General features: G+C 48.8%; 1 protein-coding gene across 1 annotated transcript; it reads left to right on the top strand.

The window, feature by feature from the left end:
* The first annotated feature begins 453 nt into the window (after positions 1 to 453).
* Positions 454 to 20,463, top strand: LOC127535831 (collagen alpha-1(I) chain-like). Its single transcript, XM_051954719.1, has 5 exons — positions 454 to 746; positions 1,246 to 1,323; positions 1,480 to 2,002; positions 2,412 to 2,528; positions 20,398 to 20,463. Exons 2-5 carry the CDS (start codon positions 1,262 to 1,264, stop codon positions 20,461 to 20,463), a joined length of 768 nt encoding a protein of 255 aa, XP_051810679.1. The 5' UTR covers positions 454 to 746; positions 1,246 to 1,261.
* Positions 20,464 to 20,698: the final 235 nt, after the last annotated feature.

Below are 20,698 nucleotides of genomic sequence, written 5' to 3'. Positions count from 1 at the left end.
ACGGGGACTGGAGTGGCCAGGCAGTAGCTCCGGGGGTCGACCCGAAGGCAGAACTGGCTGGGGATGAGTGGGCTGGAGGGTCTGTTCCGGTAGGCGGACAGGACAGAGGGGCCGCTCCGGCGGACGGCCCGGGGGCCGGACAGGACAGAGGGGCCGCTCCGGCGGACGGCCCGGGGGCCGGACAGGACAGAGGGGCCGGCCCGGGGGCCGGACAGGACAGAGGGGCCGGCCCGGGGGCCGGACAGGACAGAGGGGCCGGCCCGGGGGCCGGACAGGACAGAGGGGCCGGCCCGGGGGCCGGACAGGACAGAGGGGCCGCTCCGGCGGACGGCCCGGGGGCCGGACAGGACAGAGGGGCCGCTCCGGCGGACGGCCCGGGGGCCGGACAGGACAGAGGGGCCGCTCCGGCGGACGGCCCGGCGGGTGGACCGTAGGTCGGACTGGCTGGGGAGGAGTGGGCCTGAGGGTCCGTTCCGGTGGGCGGAGGGTCCGTTCCGGCGGGCGGACCGTAGGTCGGACTGGCTGGGGACGAGTGGGCCTGAGGGTCCGTTCCGGTGGGCGGAGGGTCCGTTCCGGCGGGCGGACCGTAGGTCGGACTGGCTGGGGACGAGTGGGCCTGAGGGTCCGTTCCGGTGGGCGGAGGGTCCGTTCCGGCGGGCGGACCGTAGGTCGGACTGGCTGGGGACGAGTGGGCCTGAGGGTCCGTTCCGGTGGGCGGAGGGTCCGTTCCGGCGGGCGGACCGTAGGTCGGACTGGCTGGGGATGAGTGGGCCTGAGGGTCCTCTTCAGAGGGTGACCTGGAGGCGGGACCGGCCGAAGCTGGACTCGCCGGAGGGTCCACCTCCGAGGACGGCCTGGGGGCCGGACAGACAGAGGCAGGTAGGACAGGGACCGGACGGACCGGGTCTTGACAGACTGGGGCCGGACAGGACAGAGGGGCCGCTCCGGCGGACGGCCCGGGTCTTGACAGACTGGGGCCGGACAGGACAGAGGGGCCGCTCCGGCGGACGGCCCGGGGGCCGGACAGGACAGAGGGGCCGCTCCGGCGGACGGCCCGGGGGCCGGACAGGACAGAGGGGCCGGACAGGACAGAGGGGACGGCCCGGGGGCCGGACAGGACAGAGGGGCCGCTCCGGCGGACGGCCCGGGGGCCGCTCCGGCGGACGGCCCGCTCCGGTGGACGGCCCGGGGGCCGGACAGGACAGAGGGGCCGCTCCGGCGGACGGCCCGGCGGGCGGACCGTAGGTCGGACTGGCTGGGGATGAGTGGGCCTGAGGGTCCGTTCCGGTGGGCGGAGGGTCCGTTCCGGCGGGCGGACCGTAGGTCGGACTGGCTGGGGACGAGTGGGCCTGAGGGTCCGTTCCGGTGGGCGGAGAGTCCGTTCCGGCGGGCGGACCGTAGGTCGGACTGGCTGGGGACGAGTGGGCCTGAGGGTCCGTTCCGGTGGGCGGAGGGTCCGTTCCGGAGGGCGGACCGTAGGTCGGACTGGCTGGGGATGAGTGGGCCTGAGGGTCCGTTCCGGTGGGCGGAGGATCCGTTCCGGCGGGCGGACCGTAGGTCGGACTGGCTGGGGATGAGTGGGCCTGAGGGTCCTCTTCAGAGGGTGACCTGGAGGCGGGACCGGCCGAAGCTGGACTCGCCGGAGGGTCCACCTCCGAGGACGGCCTGGGGGCCGGACAGACAGAGGCAGGTAGGACAGGGACCGGGTCTTGACAGACTGGGGCCGGACAGGACAGAGGGGCCGCTCCGGCGAACGGCCCGGGGGCTGGACAGGACAGAGGGGCCGCTCCGGCGGACGGCCCGGGGGTCGGACAGACAACTGGGTTGGGAGCCGGGTCCGGTGGGTCCTCCGGGGGCGGAGCCGGGTCCGGTGGGTCCTCCGGGGGCGGAGCCGGGTCCGGTGGGTCCTCCGGGGGCGGAGCCGGAGGGAAGGCACAGAGCCTCTCGAAGGCCGAGATCCTGGGGGCAGGAGGCGGAGCATCGACCACCGCGGGGACTGGAGGCGGAGCGTCGACCACCGCGGGGACTGGAGGCGGAGCGTCGACCACCGCGGGGACTGGAGGCGGAGCGTCGACCACCGCGGGGACTGGAGGCGGAGCGTCGACCACCGCGGGGACTGGAGGCGGAGCCGGGAACTCCTCCGGGGCCAGAACGGGAGCCGGGGGCCATAGCGCCTCCTGGCCTTGCGTCTTTGACGGCCAAGCCGCTTGACAGGTGGCGGGGAGCCAGCAGGCGGGTCAGACAGAGGAGCATTCAAGAATTCATGAATGTCATCGGGAAGAAGGTCGGCTAACCCGGGTCGCTGTCCTGCTCGCTTGCGACCCAGGGTTATGCTCGAGTCCTTTGGGTCTTCCCTCCATTCCTCCCACAAATCGTACAGCGAGTTGAAATAAACACTGTACTCATCGCAGGAGGAGAAGACCCAGGGCGTGTCTTGGACGTGGGTCGGGGTGTGGACTGGGTCCGGGGCTGGTGGCACTGATGGGAGGGAAGAGGGTGCTGGCTGGGCTGGCGGCGAGGAAACTTGGGTGAGCAGGGCGATGAAGTGGTCCAATTGTGCCTTTGTGGCGGCAACATCCTGTAATGCTTGGCTGTATTGAGCTGTCAGGGACGGGACGGAAACTTCCTGTGATTTCAGGCTGGTTAAAACGGTGAGTTGACTGTGCATCCTTTGGTAATTGGCTGAAAGCTGACAGAAGGTTTGATGGACTTGCCTGATGTTGGGTGGAATGGGCAGATCCGGCCTTGGCGGCGAGTTCTCCGGGTCCATGCTTGGCCAGAGTGTTCTGTCACGAAACGGAGCTGGTTGGACCCGAGCAGAGAGCCATGCTTCCTCGACCAGAGGATGATTTAGAATGATTTATTGTATGGGGTGGATTATGGCCAGGATGGAGAAACCAGAGTGCATGAGCAGGGGGTTCCAGGCAGGAGTGAGGTTCCAGGCAGGAGTGGGGGGTTCCAGGCAGGAGTGGGGGGTTCCAGGCAGGAGTGGGGGGTTCCAGGCAGGAGTGGGGGGTTCCAGGCAGGAGTGGGGGGTTCCAGGCAGGAGTGGGGGGGTTCCAGGCAGGAGTGGGGGGGTTCCAGGCAGGAGTGGGGGGTTCCAGGCAGGAGTGGGGGTCCAGGCAAGGAAGAACCGGTGATAACTGGCTGGGGGAGAGCCGGAGGGGAAGGATGACAGCGGGGATCCCGGACAGCTGGCTGTGTGGAGGCAGGAAAAAACAATGTCAAAACAAGGCAGGAACTCAAAACAGAAAATGCAAAAGGCTAGAGAGCGAACTAACTGCGTGGTTTTGGTTCAACACTCTGGCAGGGAGTGGAAGGCTGAGCCGGTACTTATTGTAGAGGTGAGTCGTTAGTGAGATGATAGTCAGCTGTCCGGGAGCCGTGGAGGTAATTGATTGCCTGAGTGGAGTCAGCTGAGAAGCTAGACTCCACTCAGGCACCGAGCTGTGGGAGGAGAGACAGGGTAGAGAAGCGGATGGGAGACAACTAGACAGACAGACAGGGCAGAGGAACGGAACTGAGACAACCAGACAGACAGGGCAGAGGAGCGGACGGGAAACAACCAGACAGACAGAACAGAGGAGCGGAACTGTGACAGGTACGCTCACAATCACAGGGTGATAATGGCAACACCAGCCGCCCCTCTGGCTCTTCAAGCGGTAGCACCCAGAGCAGCTCTGCCTCTCCCGGGCCAAGTGACAGCAGCCAAAGTTCTGCATGGCAAGCCCCCCCACCTGCCCCGCAGAAAAGTCATCATCTCACCACCGCATGTCGGGCTTTGACCCATAGACTGTATATATAGTGGACGTAGCATCTGGCTCCAGAATTGAAGCCAACCCGGAAGTGTCAAAAACTTGCGATATCACGCCGTCCACTAGGGTTGGCTCCAAAAAGCTTTTGCTCCATAGACCCCAATTCATTTTTGGAAAAAATAAAATTTGATAGACTGATTTTCTAAAGCTCAGGATTTTTTTCCCGTTAGTTTTCATGGTCAAAATGAGAGATCAGGTGGCCGATCTTAAAATAAGTCAATACTGAATTTTAAATAAATCGTTAAAGTTGGCGGAGCCAGGGGGCGTGGCTATACTTGATAAAACATATTATGACTCAAATTCCTTATTTCGACTTTTTGTACGACGGCGACAACAACTGACGCGAAAACACCCCCACCCCCACCCCCCACCCCCAAGGCACCAATCCTAGGGGAAACACTGTCAATGTAATAATAGTTCTGGGTAGTCAAGGTAACTGTACAAATTAGAAACACATTTAATCCAACTTTCTTTATTAATTTTCAGCATGATTTTCATCTTGACAGTTGTAAAATTATATTCAAAGAGAATTACATGCCTTTATAACATCAACTCCCCCCCACCCTTGAACTAGCCCATATTCCAGTTCAGATTTGGGGCTCCAAATTAGAAACACATTTAAATAATTTGTAGGGCTTATTATTCTAAGAACCTTTAAACCTTAAACATGTCTTCCTGGATAACAGTAACATCCATGAACCATATTAAATTACACAAAAAATGCCTTATTTTAATACAAAAACAATAAAAATAATAAACACAAAAATGTCCTTTCAATTGTATGCAGATCACATCACACAGAAACACAACACAATGCTAAGCCGGCAAAATAAACTAAAATAAAATAAAATAAACGTTGCAGACCTGATTCACTGAAGTCCGTTGGGATTAGCACTCACCCCTCCTCCAGCGAGCACAAACGATAGTAATCCTGGAGGTACCTGTCCAAACATCCGTGAGTGGGTGGTCCACAAATATCCGAAGGAGAGCCAAGGAACAGGATGAAGATGGCGTATCGTCCAGCAGATCTCCAGCGTCGCCAGACTAACTCTGAGTGTCCAGGGTGCTCAGAGTACTATCCAGCTTCCCGGCCGAAAACAGCCCAAACGAAGCCACGGGAACCAGCTGGGTTAGCTAGCAGCAGCGCAACATCAGTGTCTGTGTCAGTTCACTGCGACTCAATTGTCCAAGAGCCGCCGATGCAGTCCTCTACTTGGAACTCTGTACTAAAGTTCCGGTTTTTACAGATTACTTTTCCAATAAACTGTAAACTTAAGTTATCACACTCCGGTGCAAAACTTCCTTAAAGATTCTGCTACAACAATACACTCCTGCCAACACCGCTAGTCTCTCCTCTCTCTCTCTTCCACATGCGCACACCCACCTCTCACACATGCACATGGCCTCATTGCATGCTCCTCACGTGAAGCAATCAACCCAAAGTAAAGTGCATTCGTGATCACATACATTTCTCAAGCACGATTTAGCACTTCCTTTTCAAAAATAAATGAAATAAAATACATTTAACCATTTCAAACATTCTTATGAACTTTTACACACACAATTTCAACAAACCAAAAACATGTATTTAATCACTTTTTAATACACTTTTCAACCCTATTTATTTATTTATTTATGCCTGTTTTACATGAGCAAATATATATTGATATTTTTTCACTTGGCTACATATCTATCAATATATATATATATAAACATATATATATATATATATATATATATATATATATATACATTTCCCCTTGTTTTATGTTTATGTCCCGTTTTGTCGGTCGGAGCAGTCCGACCGGCTGACATGTCCAGTTTTGTCGGTTGGAGCAGTCCGACCGGCTGATAATCTTTTTATCTATTTTTTTCCCCTTGTTTTATGTTTTTGTCCGGTTTTTGTCGGTTGGAGTAGTCCGACTGTCACAATCCTCCTGTGCCAGTGCGGATTCGGCTGATTAGGAGCAGCTGGGGAGAGGCACAGCTGTGCATAATGACAATCAGCCTGGTATAAAGCCAGGCGCTCCACTCAACTCCACGCTGCGTCATTCAGATACATCTGCCTCTTACCAACCACATCCCGGTCGCATTCCTGCCACACTCCTGCTGCATCATGTTCTGGCCAGAGACTCTCTACTCTCTGCTCACCACCTGCTGTGAGGGCTCCGCTCTCTCATTCCACGGATACTCGGATGGTTCATCACTACTCCTCTGCTCAATTACCTCCGGTGTCTACTCCCAGCCCGTCTGCCCCGCTGTTCACACCCTACCTCCGACACTGGCTCCTCTGCTCCACCTTCCCCCAGTCTCCCGACCCCCCTGGACAGTTTGTGAGTTGCGTTTCCCCGTTTAGCTTAGTTATCCTCTACGTCACGGTCCCGCACCGTCGCCCTTAGTTAATTTCAGTTTCGTCTCTTCCGTTTCCTGATTTATTTCCCTACGCCTCCCTTATGGAGTGCCTCTTTGTTTTATTATTCATTTAATAAATTCTCACTATCTCATACTGCCTGTCTGTAGCCTGCTGCATGGGTTCATTCCAGTCTAGTTTGTGATACCGACCAGCTGATGTGTCCCGTTTTTGTCGGTCGGAGCAGTCCGACTGGCTGATGTGTCCTGTTTTGTTGGTCGGAAATGTCCAACCGGCTGATGCTCTTTTTTATCTATTTTTTTCCCCTTGTTTTATGTTTTTGTACAGTTTTTGTCGGTCGGAGCAGTCCGACCGGCTGATGTGTCCCGTTTTGTCGGTTGGAGCAGTCCAACCGGCTGATTATCTATCTATCTATCTATCTATCTATCTATCTATCTATCTATCTATCTATCTATCTATCTATCTATCTATCTATCTATCTATTTGTTTGTTTTATGGTTTTTGTCGGTCGGAGCAGTCCCACCGGATGTCGCGTCGCTCTTTTTGTTTTATGGTTTTTGTCGGTCGGAGCAGTGCCACCGGCTGTTGCGTCGCTCTTTTTGTTTTATGGTTTTTGTCGGTCGGAGCAGTCCCACCGGCTGTCGCGTCGCTCTTTTTGTTTTATGGTTTTTGTCGGTCGGAGCAGTCCCACCGGCTGTCGCGTCGCTCTTTTTGTTTTATGGTTTTTGTCGGTCGGAGCAGTCCCACCGGCTGTCGCGTCGCTCTTTTTGTTTTATGGTTTTTGTCGGTCGGAGCAGTGCCACCAGCTGTCGCGTCGCTCTTTTTGTTTTATGGTTTTTGTCGGTCGGAGCAGTCCCACCGGCTGTCGCGTCGCTCTTTTTGTTTTATGGTTTTTGTCAGTCGGAGCAGTCCCACCGGCTGTCGCGTCGCTCTTTTTGTTTTATATATATATATATATACAGTGGGTACGGAAATTATTCAGACCCCTTGAAATTTTTCACTCTCTGTGTCATTGCAGCCATTTGCCAAAATCAAAAAAGTTAATTTTATTTCTCATTAATGTACACTCAGCACCCCATCTTGACAGAAAAAAACAGAAATGTAGAAATTTTTACAAATTTATTAAAAAAGAAAAACTGAAGTATCACATGGCCATAAGTATTCAGACCCTTTGTAGTGACATTCATATTTAACTCACATGCTGTCCATTTCTTCTGATCCTCCTCGAGATGGTTCTGCTTCTTTATTAGAGTCCAGCTGTGTTTAATTAAACTGATTGGACTTGATTAGGAAAGGCACACACCTGTCTATATAAGACCTTACAGCTCACAGTGCATGTCAGAGCAAATGAGAATCATGAGGTCGAAGGAACTGCCCAAGGAGCTCAGAGACAGAATTGTGGCAAGGCACAGATCTGGTCAAGGTTACAAAAGAATTTCTGCAGCACTCAAGGTTCCTAAGAGCACAGTGGCCTCCATAATCCTCAAATGGAAGAAATTTGGGACGACCACAACTCTTCCTAGACCTGGCCGTCCAGCCAAACTGAGCAATGGTGGGAGAAGAGCCTTGGTGAGAGAGGTAAAGAAGAACCCAAAGATCACTGTGGCTGAGCTCCAGAGATGCAGTCGGGAGATAGGAGAAAGTTCCACAAAGTCAACTATCACTGCAGCCCTCCACCAGTCGGGGCTTTATGGCAGAGTGGCCCGACAGAAGCCTCTCCTCAGTGCAAGACACATGAAAGCCCACATAGAGTTTGCCAAAAAACACATGAAGGACTCCCAGACTATGAGAAATAAGATTCTCTGGTCTGATGATACCAAGATTGAACTTTTTGGTGTTAATTCTAAGCGGTATGTGTGGAGAAAACCAGGCACTGCTCATCACCTGCCCAATACAATCCCTACAGTGAAACATGGTGGTGGGAGCATCATGTTGTGGGGGTGTTTTTCAGCTGCAGGGACAGGACGACTGGTTGCAATTGAAGGAAGGATGAATGCGGCCAAGTACAGAGATATCCTGGAGGAAAACCTCTTCCAGAGTGCTCAGGACCTCAGACTGGACCGAAGGTTCACCTTTCAACAGGACAATGACCCTAAGCACACAGCTAAAATATCAAAGGAGTGGCTTCAGAACAACTCTGTGACCGTTCTTGACTGGCCCAGCCAGAGCCCTGACCTAAACCCAATTGAGCATCTCTGGAGAGACCTCAAAATGGCTGTCCACCAACATTCACCGTCCAACCTGACAGAACTCGAGAGGATCTGCAGGGAAGAATGGCAGAGGATCCCCAAATCCAGGTGTGAAAAACTTATTGCGTCATTCCCAAGAAGACTCATGGCTGTACTAGCTGAAAAGGTTGCTTCTACTCAATACTGAGCACAGGGTCTGAATACTTATGACCATGTGCTATTTCAGTTTTTCTTTTTAATAAATTTGCAAAAAAATTCTACATTTCTGTTTTTTTCTGTCAAGATGGGGTGCTGAGTGTACATGAATGAGAAATAAAATGAACTTTTTTGATTTTGGCAAATGGCTGCAATGACACAGAGAGTGAAATATTTCAAGGGGTCTGAATACTTTCCGTACCCACTGTAAATTTCCCATTGTTTTATGTTTTTGTCCCGTTTTTGTCGGTTGGAGCAATTCGACCGGCTGATGTGTCCCGTTTTGTCGTTCGGAGCAGTCCGACCGGCTGATGCTCTTTTTATCGATTTTTTTTTTTTTTTTTTCCCCCTTGTTTTATGTTTTTGTCCCGTTTTTGTTGGTCGGAGCAGTTCGACTGGCTGATGTGTCCCGTTTTGTCAGTCGGAGCAGTCCAACCGGCTGATGCTCTTTTTATCTATCAATCAATATATATATATATATATATTTCAAGTTGTTTTATGTTTTTGTCCCATTTTGTCGGTCGGAGCAGTCCGACCGGCTGATGCTCTTTTTATCTATTTTTTCCCCCTTGTTTTATGTTTTTGTCCCTTTTTTGTCGGTCGGAGCAGTCCCACCGGCTGACGTGTCCCGTTTTGTCGGTCGGAGCAGTCCGTCCGGCTGATGTGTCCCGTTGTCGGTCGGAGCAGTCCGACCGGCTGATGCTCTTTTAATCTATTTTTTTCGCCTTGTTTTATGTTTTTGTCCCGTTTTGTCGGTCGGAGCAGTCCGACCGGCTGATGTGTCCCGTTGTCGGTCGGAGCAGTCCGACCGGCTGATGCTCTTTTAATCTATTTTTTTCGCCTTGTTTTATGTTTTTGTCCCGTTTTGTCGGTCGGAGCAGTCCGACCGGCTGATGTGTCCCGTTGTCGGTCGGAGCAGTCCGACCGGCTGATGTGTCCTGTCTTGCCGGTCGGAGGAGTCCGTCCGGCTGATGTGTCCCGTTGTCGGTCGGAGCAGTCCGACCAGCTGATGCTCTTTTAATCTATTTTTTTCGCCTTGTTTTATGTTTTTGTCCCGTTTTGTCGGTCGGAGCAGTCCGACCGGCTGATGTGTCCCGTTTTTTTTTTTCTTCTTTTTCTCCTGTCCAGCAACAGAGCAGGCAGAATGGGGATCTGGCTGCTGCATTGTGCCACACAAGTTTGCTTTTCCAAGGGGAGTTTATAAGTATATGAATCCCCTTGATAATGTTCAGTAATTTATTTAGTTTGAATACTTGTTGATTAGTTAAATATACATAAATTTGCCGGACCTGACAGGGAAACAAAGAGGCAGGAAGAGAGAAACAAGAAAAGAAGAAAAAAACAAACAAAAAAAAAACAAAGGGGGATAGAGAAGAGAAAAGGAAGAGTGCAAGAATACAATAATTTTCCAATTGAAACCGACACAACAGACAACAAGCTAGTACACCTTAACAAAGACACAGCGGAAAGTATCCTACGGGTTTTGTTAGGAAACACAGCTAGTAATTATTCAGAACATCTACGTGAAACGAACAAACTGAGGAAACATGTCTTTTGATATTTTGGCACCAGGACAAACTTAACACCCCACAAGACAACATGGTTGCTATGTCCACATGCAGAGTACGGTGCAATTGTGACTGTGATCATGCAACTATGACCTCTGACCTCCGTGAAGGCCAGAAGCGGGCCCGAGAGCCCACAAGACCCAGGCGAACCGGCAGCGATCCCAGAGTAGAGACCCGAGCCACCAAACCACGAGGATGACCACGGATTGGCCCGGAAGGGGGAGCCCGATCTCACGGGGATTCGTGAAACTGTCACGTAAGTTTTAGTTTCGGTTTCGTGTGCACCAACACAATTTCGTCATGTTTTTCGTGCCGCTCACCATGAAATGCGCGCCAATGTATTTTAAACGGCGGACTTTTCGTGCCACTCAGAACGTATTTCAAAAGAATGTGTATATTATATTTTTAATGTAAAACCGCGGCGAATCCAACGCTATATTTTGCATGACATCGTCCCTAAACATAACCCTAACCATAATCCTAACCATAACCTAACCATAACCTAACCATAAGCCGGTGGTACACTTACCAATTTGCATAGGAATTTCAAGAATGTCCAGCGGCCGGCGGCCGCAAACGCGATCACACAAGCAGTATACGCCGATGGACAGCTTAGATCGTCATGAATCCGCCGGTAAAAACCACTTTCAGATGTGATTACCACAGCGAAAAACATTTCATGGTGAGCGGCACGAAAAACATGACGAAATCGTGTTGGTGCGCACGAAACCGAAACTAAAACTTACGTGACAGTTTCACGAATCCCCGTGAGACCGGGTTGGAAGGGGGCAGAGGGAGAACCCAGCCAGGACCCCCAGCGTCCAGCGGGGCCGGGCCCCAGGCGACCAAGACCGGTGGCCGCCGACCCCGCCAGGGGCCGGAGGCCCAGGGTGGACACAGCCCAGGACCCCGGGCCCCAGGCATCCAAGAGGCAACCCCCGTCCCCCCAGGCAGAGGGGCAACATCACCAGGGGAACCGGCCACCCCAGACGGCCGCCTGGCATGAGCCGGTGCCCCCGCCGCAGCCCAAGATCCAAGGCACCCCCCCCACTGCCCCCTCACCACTCACCAGTGCCCCCCCCCAAAACCCCCCCATAACATCCATACTCATTTACTCACTCACCCACCCATAGTGCCCCATGAGGGCACCCCCGGAAGGCCGGGGGATACCAGGCCACAAATCCGGGCCCCAATTCACCCCTTACATTAGGTGATGGAACTGATCACAGGGGACCAGAGGGAATGAAAATCAGCTAACTGATCCTTTGAATCTGCAGACATTGTCTCGAAGCTGATGTAGTCTAATAAGAGATTCCTATACTGCTTATTGTTCAGATTGTTTTTGGCTTTCCAATTTATAAGGATAGTTTTCTTTGCGATGCATAAGCTGGTGAGAACCATGCATACAGAGTTAGATCCTATGTTGATTTCACCTAGGTCACCTAATAGGCACAGTGTGGGACTTGCAGCAATGTTGCATTTAAACCATAATGACAGGTCTTCACATACCTCAAGCCAGAACCTTTACACAGGTGTGCAGGACCACATGACATGGAGGTAACTGTCAGTCGTGTTATCACTGCAGTGTGAGCAAATATCCGAATGGGACAGACCCATCCTGAACATCCTTTGTCCTGTATAATGAATTCTGTGCAGAATTTTAAATTGTATAAGTTGCATATTTGAGTTCTTTGTCATTTTAAAGGTATTTAAACATATTTGTGACCATGCATTTTGATTAAGGTTACTGGATAGGTCAGCTTCCCATTTTGCTGTAGGAAGAAAGGTGGTATCTTGTGACTTTGATAATATTCTATATACTTTTGATAATAGGTTTGGGGGACGAAGATTTAAGAATTCTTCTACCCTAAGAGGAAGCTGCCAATGTAATTGATTGAGGGTGTATTTTTTCCTATAATAGATTTAAGTTGGTGGTATTCTAAAAATTTTGTGTTGCTAATTCCATATTGTGAAGTAAGTGTGTCAAATGACAGAAAGTTACCATCTTTTATGATATGTTCTAACTGTTTTATCCCTTGATTTCTCCAGTGAGTAAAATTTATCATCTTTTTATTTTGCAGAATGTCAGGGTTATTCCAGATTGGTGTATGTTTATGTAATGGGATGGGGGCTATTGGAAGGGTTGAATTGTGGAATAAGTGAGTAAATGACCAGAGAAGCAAATATTGCAAACCTTGAGTAATGACCGGGTGGAGCACACTTGGAATTTGCCAAAGAGGACAAGACAGAGAGGTGCAATTATTAGGCTTTAATACAAAATGTAATTAAATCAATTTAAAAATGCCCATGAATAAAAATAGGTTTATCCTAAAAGTCCATTAAAATTCAATAAAAACAAATGGGCCAAAAATGCACAATGTGGGTTACCGCTGCCCCTACGTGTGTCAGCTCACGACGCCGCTTCACTCGTCTCGGAATTCCACCCGGCTGGCCACTCCTCTGGCACGCTGGGAACCCTTACATAGACACAACAACAAGTGGCAGTATGCGTTCTCGTACAACAACAGTGTTAGCTTAGCTCATGTCCGCCAAGTGCTACTACTTTCTCTCTCCCGATACTTACACGACAGGCAGGGACTTCTCCCTGCCGCTGCGAGTGAATCACGTCGTAACACTTGCGGTCTCCGGTGCGTGTGCCTTTCCTTTAGCCCCTTTAGCCCGGTTGCGATCTGACTCTGCGTCTCTTCGCTGCTCCCGGCGCCTTGCTCCTGGCGCCCTTGGCGCCTCTCCGCTTCTCTTCCCTTGGTCTCGGCGTCTTGGCGCCCTTGGCGCTTCTGGCGCCTCTCCGCTGCCCGTCCCTTGGTGTCGGCTTCTCAGCGTCCCTCTGCTGCTCCTGTTCAGCTGCTTTATTCTCCCTGGCTTCAATCACGCACAGCTGAGCATGATTGCCCAGGACTCAGTGATTGGGGAAAAACATCATGTGATTTAGGGTTGTCATGGCAACGGCAGGTAGGTGGCAACAACTAATTACACATGCAAATAAACTCAAAAACACAGCAACCCAATAAATCATAAATACATGCACAACAAACCCAATAAACCATAAATACATGCAAAACAAACAAAGGTATAAGGAAAAACACAAATTAAATGCCACATCCCCTTGTGCCGGCTTACATCTACATGGAATGACTGAAGACTTACTTGATTTTAGAAATTCCCACCAAGCCCTTAAAGAAGAGCTGATATTAATGCTTTTGAAACACTGATAAAATTTAATAGTTGTGCTGATAAATGGCAAGTCAGAAATGGCTATGTTGCTCTACATCTAACCATAGCTCATCTACATTACTCGGTTTTAGCCATTTGGAAATATACTGCAACTTACTAGCTAGGAAGTAGTGACTGAAGTTAGCTAAATCCAGTCCACCTCTATTTTTAGTCTGTTGTAGAGTCTTTAAACTGATACGTGATGGTTTGTTTTTCCAAAGAAATTTGGATAGATGTGAGTCCAGTGATTTAAACCAACAGAGGGATGGTTTGGATGGTATCATTGAGAATAGATAGTTAACTTCAGGTAAAACCATCATTTTAATAGTGGCAACTCTCCCCATGAGTGATATGGGTAAGCGCTTCCACTGTAAAAGATCATCCTCTATTGTTTTCAATAACTGAACATAATTTAGTTTTGTAAGTTCTGATATCCTGGGGCTGCTCAGTGGGGTAGTGGTTAGCACTTTCGCCTTGCAGCAAGAAGATCCCTGGTTCGAATCCCGGGGTGAGCCTGGGATCTTTCTGCATGGAGTCTGCATGTTCTCCCTGTGCATGCGTGGGTTTCTTCCGGGCACTCCGGCTTCCTCCCACAGTCCAAAAATATGCTGAGGTTAACTGAGTACTCTAAATTGCCTGTAGGTGTGAATGTGAGTGTGATTGTTTGTCTGTATATGTAGCCCTGCGACAGACTGGCGACCTGTCCTGGGTGTCCCCTGCCTTCGCCCGAGTCAGCTGGGATAAGCTCCAGCACCCCCCGCAACCCTAGTGAGGATAAAGCGGTGTATAGAGAATGGATGGATGGATGATATCCTGGGAGAGATATTTATGCCTTAATATCTGAGGTTTCCAGACTGTATAGTGATGTTAGGTATTCTTGGTATGTCACAATTAATAGGCATGGCTGTATTCTTAGACCAGTTGATAGAATAATCAGATATCAATGAAAAGTTATTAATAAGCGTAATTGTCTGGGAGATAGACGATTTGGAGTTATTTAGGAAAAGTAATACATCATCTGCATAAAGACTTATTTTATGTTCTATATTGTTGGCTTGGATTCCTCTGATGTCTTTATTTTGTCTTATGGCAGCTGCAAGAGATTCAATAAAGATGGCGAAAAGTGATGGAGAAAGTGGGCAACCCTGTCTGATACCTCTCTGCAAACAGAAACTTGGAGAAGTCTGGTCATTGGTCTTAACACATGCAGCCGGGTTATTATGAAAGATTTTTATCCAGTCTATAAAAGATGGCCCAAAACCAAATCTGTTTAATGTTGCAAACAGAAATTTCCAGTTTACTCGATCAAATGCTTTTTCTGCGTCTAACGAGATAATTGTGGATTCTAATTGATGTATTGTGGAATAATCTATTATGTTAATTAATCTGCGCGTATAAGTGGAAGAATGTCTCCCTTTAATAAAACCTGTATGATCAGGATGTATTATAAGGGGGGTTACTTTTTCTATTCTACTGGTGAGAGCTTTGCTATTAATTTTAAGATGTACATTTATTAATGAAATTGGACGGTAACTAGATGGAAGTGTGGGGTCAGAGAGGGTGCTGTCCCTTTTCCTTTCCTCTCAAAATCTACACCGGAACTTAGTAGACTGACTGCAAGAATCTAAGCTTGTCACTGCTTTCTTCCTTACGAGCCAAACTGTCCCTACCTGTTGTCAGCCCCTGCTGTCTAAAGTGAAAATGTAAAACACTGCACTTGTTCTATTTCTGGTTTTAAATAACAAAATAATTCTGGCTAAGTTCATATTTGAAGGTATTTTTTGTTTGTTTTTAATTTCTGTTACAATTTTATGAAAGGTGGGAGCCAACATTGTCCAAAATTCTTTATAAAATTCAACTGGATAGCCATCTGGACCTGGTGCTTTATTGTTCGGCATATGCTGCAGAGATTTGTGGAGTTCTTCGACTGACAGAGGAGAATCCAGCACCAATCTATTTTCATGTTGTAGTTTTGGTAGAGTAATTGAACTAAAGAACTGATTAATGTCCTCTTCTGTTGTGTTTATATTTGATTTGTATAATCCTTTATGGAAATCTCTAAAGGTATTATTTATCTTATCTGCGTCATGGCTGATGTTTCCATCTGGGTCTTTGACAGCAGAGATTGTTGTTTTCTCTTTGTTTACTTTTAATTGATTGGCCAGAAATTTACCAGATCTATTGCTATGTTCAAAGTTCTCTAAGCGAAGTCTTTGCACCATGAATTTAGTTTTATTATCTATAATTTCATTAAGTTCAAGTTTAGCTTGTCTTATATCCTTCAGCGGGTGCTCCTCTGGAGAAACACGATAAGCTTCCTCCAGGGATTGAATTAGAAGTTCTAACTCTGAGATTCTTGAAACCTCTTTCTTTTTCTTATCTGAAGAGAAAGATATTATTTTTCCTCTCAAAACTGCTTTTCCTGCTTCCCACAGAACACACGCTGATGTTTCTGGCAAGTCGTTATCTTCTAGATATATAGACCATTCTCTTTTAACATAGCTGATAAATTCGGAATCTTTAAGTAATGATGTGTTAAATCTACAGTTTGTAGTTGAGGGTTTATTATTCTTATTTTTAAGAGTGAATGATACAGGTGCATGATCGCTGATGGTAATGGGATGGATTTTGATTTCTGAAATGTCATTCATCAGCGTGTTGCCAATTAAAAAATAATCTAGTCTAGAGTAAGAACGATGAGCTGAAGAAAAGAAATGTATATTCTCTTACGGTAGGGTGATGAGAGCGCCATGCATCACAAAGACCAAAATCCTTCATATATTGTTGAACTGTTTCTGAGGATTGCCACACTCGCTGGTTTCCTGTGGTACTGAGCCTGTCCATTCCCGGGTCACATACCATGTCGAAGTCCCCTCCTATAATCAGTGCGTTATTTGAGTAACCATCAAGTGAAGTGAAGACGGAGTGAAAAAAGGAGGGGTCATCAACATTTGGTCCATATGCATTCACAATGCACAGTTTAACATTTTGGATGGATAATACAACTATAATGAATCTGCCTTGTGGGTCTGCAATTGTGCTATCAATACTGAAGTTTAGTCTTTTATTTATAAGGACTGCTACTCCTCTTTGCCTAGAATTATAACAGGCTGAGTACACATGTGGAAACTGTGCTGATGGAAGAAGATCCAATGATGAATTTGATAAATGAGTGTAGGATTTCTTGATATGTGTTTTGATATATGTTTTAAGGGTTTTCTCCACCAATTATAATCGTAAGATTATAATAATGTCGGGTTAATGTTTGCTCAAATGGGGTTAAGGGTTTTATACAGAATTATTATATAGTCTACCTGATATTCGACCAGCGAAGTATTTAGATTAGACAAATATAATAATTAGCCTATGAAACACTTCATGTTGCGTTGTCAAGGGATCATAAGGGGAATTATTTAGCTTGAGAGGTTATGTATAAAATTGAGGTAGCTGGAATCTATACAAGTTAGGGACCAAAATGTGAACAACAAAACAATTGAGGCACTGAACTTATATTTATGTACATTTATTAAACTAAGCTAAACAATAACAACAACAATAACACACATTAAGATGAACAACAACAACACAAACGAATAAGATGGTGAGATGTGAATGATGGGAAAAGGGAAGGAAGAGAACACAATATTTCAACGTAACACTGGGATTAATATTACACTTGAAATATGGAGTTCTGAGGGAAACAGGATAAGTAGACCACACCTGAAAGCAGCCGTCAATTTGATAGTAGGCTAATTTGTTAGCCTGTAAATATTATCTTTGAAAAGATAATTTGAGAAAGCTGCACCAAGTTCCAGTGACTGAAAGGTACTTGCGTGCCGTGATGATGATAATGATGATGATGATGATGCCTCGGTGGATGGTCCGGTCGGCCTTGTTTGATGTGGGTCGGAACAAAGGTGGACAGAGTGGAGCCTCAGAGTGATGGATAGCAAGTCGACTTCAAAATTCAGGAGAACTCAGGAGAACTCAGGAGAACTCGGAAGAACTCGGAAAAACTCAGAGTGGTGCTTTCAGGAGAACTCAAAAGAACTCTCAGAGTGATGGATGGCAAGTGGACTTCAAATTTCAGGAGAACTCAAAAGGCTGGTTTCAGATGTGGTCTTTTAAAGTGTGCCTTTGCATATCATTAACTCAGCAGGGGTCTGGTACATCCCTGTCAGGGAAGGCTGATGTCCAGAGGTCCCTCACAGAGTTACATTTTCAGGAAATTTCTGTAACTTTCCAAAATATTAAAATTTGTTGAACATGGTTTATCTAGGAGCATTACTGACAGATAGCTGATTAAAATGGTACCAAACATGCTCATATGTGATCGGCAGACATGTTAAAATGATGACACTGATACTAATCAGGAGGAGTAAAATATTAAAAGTAAGGCAAGAGGTAGATTAATCACAAAATCATTGAAAAGTTCACTTGTTTGGTGAAATGGATGTACAAAAAAGGAGTTTTGTCCAGAATTGGGAGATGATTGTCTTTGTTAGCTTTGAGGTGAGTCCAGAGTTCCTTTGTTTGTGAATGGAATGTTTTTGAAGTGTTCCTCCAGGTTTCTGAGCTTCCCCTCTTCTGTGATTCAGGAATCAGTCAGAATTTTATTGCCCTCAATTTGGTTCCTTTGAGGCTTGATGGTGCTTGGGGTTTTTGAGCCAGGTTCTTGCTAAAACAGGTCCAATACACATCCTGGAGGTCTGTATTGGGGGGAATCCTTTAAAGTCAGCTCTCGGCATTGCTTCCTGCTGACTTGGTGCTTCGCGCCCCCATGCCAGACATGTCCCACATCTGGCGTGGTGTCCTGGTGTCCCTCTTGCTTCGCTGATCAAAAGGGGAGCCTCGTCTCCACTGTGGCTGTGAAGGTGTTAAATCTGTTCTTGTCATGTTCCACTGTTGATAATGATGGCTGGTCGATCCTACAAGAGTTTCCTGCAATAAGACAATGTCTGCTTGTAAATTCTGCAGTTGCCGATTGATTTTCAGTCTCTTTTCCCTTGTACCAGCTCCACGCACATTCCAAGTGACAAACCTTAGTGTGTTCATGACTGAGCAACAAAAGTAAGTGCTACATGCATATTACCAGAGCTTATATCTAAAAGGGGCCCCATACGTGCATACATGCCAGCCGGGTGTGCATTCTGAATCACCCTGTTAAATATTTTCAAACGTGGTTGTGCTGTTCCAACAAACTTTAAGTAAATGTGTTTATGTGAGCTGTGTATAGTGCTGATGTGTGTCAACAAATTCCTATTCTCATGTCTGTCTGTGAGGTTTAAGTGATTATTACGGGTGAAATAATGGTGAACTGTGAAAAGGTGAGAAAGAAAAAGAGTGAAAAGTGAAAGAAATAACAGTGAGAAAAATAAATATTATTTAAAAAGGACATTGGTGCTGTAAGCAGTGCAGCTGCATAAAAGCCTGGCTCTTTCCACTACGCCTTGCTGGGCCATTGACTGAGATTCCCCATATGACCACCTCTCCCCGTTTAGTTTTAATTTAGTTTTCATTGTGGTCCTAGGCCGTCGCCTTTTGTTAGTTTAGCTTATCCGTTTATTAGTTATTGCTCAGTTTATTTCCCATGCCTCCTGTTGAATATTCCCTGTTCATTTATTATTAAAACCTCTCCATAAATCATCCACCTGTCTGCCTACTGCTTGGGTTCTACACTCCAGTTCGTAACAGAATGGCCCAGCCACCCAAGAAACCCAGCAGGCAACCCAGATTATTTGGACCTGCCCATGTCCCCTATCGGCCCCTGGGATATTTTTTTTGAAACCCCAGAGTCATATGATTTTTTTGATGGCCCTGTATGCCCTGTTGCAGGAATGGAAAAAACCGGTTGGGCAGGCTTATAAAGATGCAGCGGTTTCTATGGGACGCAGGTTGACTTTTGAGAAACCAGAGTTGGTTCCCTACCTTCCCAGCAACCTCCTGCGTTTCCTGCGCACACCAATTAGCCTGCCCAGCCTGCTGCTTCCATTCCTCGTCCCTGGTTCATGCCCAGGAGAGGCTGCCTCCCTCCCGGATGAGGAGAGGCCCCGAGCTGTTCCACTCCCTCTGGCTGAGGAGAGGCCCCGGGCCGCCTCACTCCCTCCGGCTGAGGAGAGGCCCCGTGCCGCCTCACTCCCTCCGGTTCCTGTGGGGTCCATCGCCCCATCTTTGGTTCCTGTGGGGCCCATCGCCCCGTCTTTGCTTCCTGTGGGGCCCATCGCCCCGTCTTCTGTCCTAGTGGGGGCCATCGCCCCGTCTTCTGTTCCTAGTGGGGGCCATTGCCCCATCTTCTGTCCTGGTGGGGGCAATCGCCCCGTCTTCTGGTCCTAGTTAGGGCCATTGCCCCATCTTCTGTCCTGGTGAGGGCAATCGCCCCGTACTTCTGTCCTAGTCGGGGCCATTGCCCATCTTCTGCCTAGTGGGGGCCATTGCCCCATCTCCTGTCCTGGTGGGGGGCCAATCGCCCCGTCTTCTGTCCTAGTGAGGGCCATTGCCCCATCTTCTGTCCTGGTGGGGGCAATCACCCCGTCTTCTGTCCTAGTGGGGCCATCGCCCTGTCTTCTGTCCTCGTGGGGGCCATAGCCCCGTCTTCTGTCCTAATGGGGGCCATCGCCCCGTCTCCAGCCCGTGCGGCCCTGTAGCCTGGAAGAGGCTTTAAAACCTTCCCGGCGCCTGCTGAGAGGTGTAAAGCCTCCCCGGCATCCTTAAAGATGCTAAAAGCTCCCACCGCAGCCGTAAAGGGAGCATAAGCTCCCCTGCAGCATTAAAGGAGCGAAAGGCTCCTCCTGCAGTGTCTGAGGAGCAAGAAGCTCCCTTGCAGTGTCTAAGGACAAGAAGCTCCCCCCACGGCCTTGAAGCAGACAAGAAGTTCCCCCTGCGCCTTGAAGGAGCAAGAAGCCCCCTCCGCGGGCTGGAGGAGGCGTCCCACCTCAGCAGCTTCTAAGAAGCTAAAGCTTCTCCTGCAGCCTTGAGGAAGTGTAAAGCTTCTCCTGCAGCCTTGAAGAGGTTTCCCGCCTCTCCTGCAGCTTGAAGAGGTTTCCCACTCTCCTGCAGCTTTTGACAAGGCGGAAACGCCTTCCCCGAGTCCTTGAGAAGCGTAGCGCCTCCTCGGCAGCCTTGAGAAGGCGTAGTGCCTTCCCCGAGTCCTTGAGAAGGCGTAGCGCCTCCTTGCAGCCTTGAGAAGGCGTTAGTGCTACTGCCGAGTCCTGAAAAGGCATAACGCCACCCCTTGAACCCTCAAAAGGGCATAGCTCCTCCTCGGCAGCCTTGAGGAGACGTATCGACTCCTCCCAAACCCAGAAGAGGCCAAGCGCCTCTCCACCAGCC

The sequence above is a fragment of the Acanthochromis polyacanthus genome, chromosome 10, assembly GCF_021347895.1.
Source record: "Acanthochromis polyacanthus isolate Apoly-LR-REF ecotype Palm Island chromosome 10, KAUST_Apoly_ChrSc, whole genome shotgun sequence".
NCBI lineage: Eukaryota > Metazoa > Chordata > Actinopteri > Pomacentridae > Acanthochromis > Acanthochromis polyacanthus.
Note: the sequence above shows the minus strand (reverse complement) of the source record. Positions and strands in the feature narration are given on the sequence as shown.